The following is a 4173-nucleotide window of genomic DNA, read 5'->3' on the forward strand; positions in this document are numbered from 1 at the left end:
GGAAAAGGCTTCAGGTACTGCTGGAAGGTCCTAAACGGAGCCCCGCGTACTCTTTTAAAACGTGCATTATTTTTTTTCCCCGTAGCTATGCACGTATCTGCCCGTTGCAAAAAAATGAGTGGGTTTGGTTCTGTTAAAAATCTCTTTTAATTAAATATTCGCATTTTACAAAGGCGGCTGCAGGTTTTTTTTTTGTATCTAATAAGTATAACCTATTTCTTTTTTTTTTTTTTTTTTGCATTATAGTTTAGCTCACACCCAAGGAAAAAAAAAACAATAGGCATAAAAAATTAAATTAAACTTGTATATATATATTTTAAAACTATGAAACAATTCGGAAAAAGACACAGAAATGTATATATTTATATTACGAAAACAACATTAATGCCTGTACAGGTGTCTTGATTTCATAATTTACTTCAAAGATACTGTATTATCAATTTAAATACAAAAAGCTACATTAAATATACAGAATAAGATTTAATACAAATCTTTCTTCTTTGTGTGTGTGAGAGAGAGCGTGTCACTCGTTTGCTTTTCACTTGGTTAAGACATTTCTGGGCGGTTTCCACCCAGCCATTTCCAATAGACTCTATAAACTTTTGAAGGGGGTGCTGGGAGGGGGGGAGGGGGAAGCTGGTCTTTTTCTGGTTTATTTTGTTTTTGTTTGTTTTTTTTTTTTTTTCTTTTGGTAGTGGAAAAATAACTGCCAAAGCAATTTATTATTTCTCTCAATAAATTAAAAAAAAAAAAAAATAAAAGAACAAAACCACAGTCCCGGGAGGGGGGGTAAGGGGGAGAAGCCGATATTAAATGTTGGACATACCTTTCTTCAGTTCGTAAGGTGAGTCTTTGCAAAGGTCTACTTGGGACTGGCTCCTGATCATTTTAGTGTCTTTAGCCAGGCTCTCGGCTCTGCTGAGGACAGTCTGGTTTAATCCATTGAAGTGGGCGCCGGGGGCGGCGGCGGGGCCGCCGGCGGGGTGCCCGTGCAGGGCCCCGAAGGAGCCGTAGTTCGTGTAACCGGGGTAGAAGGGCGCCGTGTAGTAGAGCGGCCGCGGCAGGACCGCCCCGTTGGGGAAGGGGCACGGAGCCGTCGGCGAGCGCGGCCGCGGCGGTGAGCGCGACGGGCCGCCGCCGCCGCCCAGCACGGCGGGGCCGGGGGGCGCCGCCTCGCCGCCGGCCTCCTTCGCCTTGTCCGCCGAGGTGGCGATCTCGGCCAGCGACCAGAGCTTGGGCTTGGCGAGGGCCGCCTGCTGCGGCGAGTGGATGACGGAGGCGCCGGTGGCGGCGGGCAGCAGCGGGTGCAAGTCGGCGGCGTGCGGTGGCCCGGCGGCGGCGGAGGGCGGGCGGTACGGCGGGGGCTCCTCGCCGCCCGCCGGCGGCAGCCCGCGGCCCGCCGGGCACGGCCCCAGAGGGGAAGAGCCGGGCGCCTTGGGGGGGGCGGGCGGCCCGTCGAGCCGCTCCTCCGCCGGCTCTTTGCAATCCGAGTCGCTGAGGCCGGCCTCGGCCTCCCGGGGGCCGGGGGACTCCTGGAGGCGCTCGCAGCCCGGCGCTGCCTTGGGATCCGCCGCTCCTGGGGAGGGGGGAAAGGAGAGGGGTGGGGGGGCAGCTCTGGGGCTAGCCCTGCGCCCCCAAACCCGCCCACCCACTTCGCCGCCGCCCCCCCCCCCTCCACCCCACCGGCCCCGCCGGCGGCGGCCTCGCAGCGCTGCCCTCCGGCTCCCCCCCGCCTGCCGGCTGCCCGCTCGGGGGGACAGGCCGCCCGGCCGCCGCACCGGGCCGGGGGCTGCCCCGAGGGCGCGGCCGCGGTGGCCCGGCCGAGCCTGCTGCCCTACCTGTGTCCGGCGTCTCGGGGTCCCCCTTCTCGTCCAGTTTCTGGGGTTCGTCCTCGTCATTTTTCTCCAGGTCGATGTTCTCCTCTTCCTCCTCGTCCTCGCTGCGGTTCCGCGGGGTCCAGGTCATTTTATTCTCCTTTTTGAGCCGCCGCCGCGCGTTGGCGAACCAGGTGGAGACCTGGGTGAGGGTCATTTTGGTGATGATGGCCAGCATGATCTTCTCGCCCTTGGTGGGGTAGGGGTTTTTCCGGTGCTCGTTGAGCCAGGCCTTGAGGGTGGCCGTGGCGTCCCGCGTCGCGTTCTTGCGGTACGCGGGGTCCCCGTAGGGGTAGGAGCCGAGCGGCGCCGCGTACGGGTGGTAGCCCAGGGAGCCGGCCATGCCTGGCGTGTGGTCGTAGGGCGAGCCCTGGGGAGAGAGGGGAGAGCGGCCCGGTGGGGCGAGGTCAGGCGGCCGCGGGGCGGCAATGACACGGCAAGGGCAGCGCCAGGGCCTGCCCGCCGCCCCTGCCCGCGCCCCGCCGCCTCCCTCCCGCCGCCGGGCCCTGCTCGGCTTCTCCCCTGGCTCCTTCCCGGGAGAACGGGCTGAAGGCTCGCCGGGGCCGGGAGGTTTCGGCCCCAGGAGGCCACCGGCCGCGATCCAGCGCCTATCCCCCAAATGCAGGCGCGGGAAAGCAAGTGGGCAGCGCGGCGAGGGGGCGGTCAACGGCGGGGGGACCCTTCCCTTCCCCCCCCGGGCTGCGATCGCGGCGGCGGGCAACCTGCCGGGCCCAGGCGGCCGGGCCGGGCCGGTTCCTCTGCCAGGCCAGGGGCGGGAGGAGGAAAAAGAAAAAAAAAAAAGAGAAAAGAGGAGAAAAGAGAAGAATAGAGAAAAATAAAGAAAGAAAAGAGAAGAGAAAAGAGAAAAGAAAACAGAGAAAGACAAGCGAAAGGAAAACCGAGAAAGAAAAGAGAAGAAAATAGAAAAAGAAAAGAAAAGAAGAGAAAAGAAAAGAGAAAAGAAAAGAAAAGAAGAGAAAAGAAAAAAACTGAAAAGGGAAAGAAGAAACTGTGAAGCTCTGCCTAGACCCTGAACAGCGGGGAGAAGCCGAGCAAAACTACCCGGGTTTTGGGGAACTGCGGGGCGCTGGCGGCGGCCGCGGCTCTGCGGCGGGGATGCCCCGGGCCGGCCCCGCGCTGCCCCGCAGGCGCGCAGGGCGGCGCAGTGCCCTGCCTTCCCCTTCCCTTCCCCGCGCAGCGACCGCGCAGCGGCTCGCGGCCATGGGATTAGAGCTCTGCAATATTTAAGCAGCCTAATTATCGCCGCGCGGGGGAAAGTTGCCTGGGTTTATCGCCCGGATTTCTCCCACCGCCGGCCGCTGCTGTTCGTTCCCTTTTCAATCACAGCAAGCTAATTGTTGTGGAATTACGACTGCTGTTTTATAAAAGGAAAAAATAATAAAAAAAATAATTGTTTTTTGAGGGAACGGAGTGGGTCCCCGCCTGCCCCAGCCCCGTCTCGCCGGGGCCGTGCCGGCGGCTCCCCCCGCACCCGGCCCTGCCGCCAGCAACAGTGTGCGGCAGCACAGGGCGGCGATGCGGGAAAGTTGGGCGGCGAGACGGGGAGCCGCGCTCCCTTTTGTCCCCGCCGGTATCTCAAAAATAAAATCGGCACAAAAAGCAGGCCCGGGATGGGGTGTGTGTGTGGGGGGGGTGTCGGCGCCCGCGGGATGCCGCCGTGCCCGGCGAGGTGCCGGCTGCCCGCGGCTGCTCTTACCACGTAGGAAGTGAAGGCGGCGGCGGCGGCGGCGGCCGGGTCGGTGCCGTACTGGAGGTGGGAGTTGTAACCCGGGGAAGGGGCGGTAAAGGCGGTAGATCCGGCATAAGGGGAAAAAGCGGAGCCCGAAGAAGATCTCCCAAGTTCATCGGTCCTGGGTCCGGAGATCACGCTGGTGCTGTACGCCGGGCAGGAGTAGAGAGCCAAGGACGCTGACGGCTGGTACAAATAACCCTGAGGATACGACATGGCCAGGCGCACACATATACCCGGGAGCCCAAGGCGCCGGGAGGGAGCCGCCGCGCTGCCGGGCTGGGGCCGCTGCGGACGGGGCTTCGCGGGCGCCTCTCCGCCCTCGCCAGCTGGGCAGCGGCGGCACCTTGCTCTGTGCCGGGGCTGCTGCTCCGCGCTCGCCTGCAGCTGGCACCGCTTCCTCCTTTTTCTCCCCCCCTCGCTTCCCTCTCTCTCTCTCTTTTTTTTTTTTTTTTTCCTTCCTTCCCCCTCTCTCTCTCTCTCTCCCCCCCTTGCACTGGGGGGGGCTTTTTTTTTTTCCCCCCTTCCTCCTCGCTCTCGCTTTCCGAA

The 4173-nt window shown here is 60.9% G+C and overlaps 1 protein-coding gene across 2 annotated transcripts; it reads right to left on the reverse strand.

Moving 5' to 3' along the window:
• Positions 1-809: 809 nt before the first annotated feature.
• Positions 810-3840, reverse strand: IRX5 (iroquois homeobox 5). 2 transcript variants are annotated; one of them, XM_074158056.1, is made up of 3 exons: positions 3592-3840; positions 1839-2244; positions 810-1573 (listed from the first exon to the last, which is right to left on the reverse strand). In XM_074158056.1, exons 1-3 carry the CDS (start codon positions 3838-3840, stop codon positions 810-812), a joined length of 1419 nt encoding a protein of 472 aa, XP_074014157.1. The 2 variants fall into 2 exon arrangements, with proteins under 2 accessions (XP_074014157.1, XP_074014156.1); XM_074158055.1 differs by having other exon boundaries at positions 810-1576.
• Positions 3841-4173: the final 333 nt, after the last annotated feature.

Source organism: Numenius arquata, chromosome 13 (genome assembly GCF_964106895.1).
Source record: "Numenius arquata chromosome 13, bNumArq3.hap1.1, whole genome shotgun sequence".
NCBI classification, from domain to species: Eukaryota; Metazoa; Chordata; class Aves; order Charadriiformes; family Scolopacidae; genus Numenius; species Numenius arquata.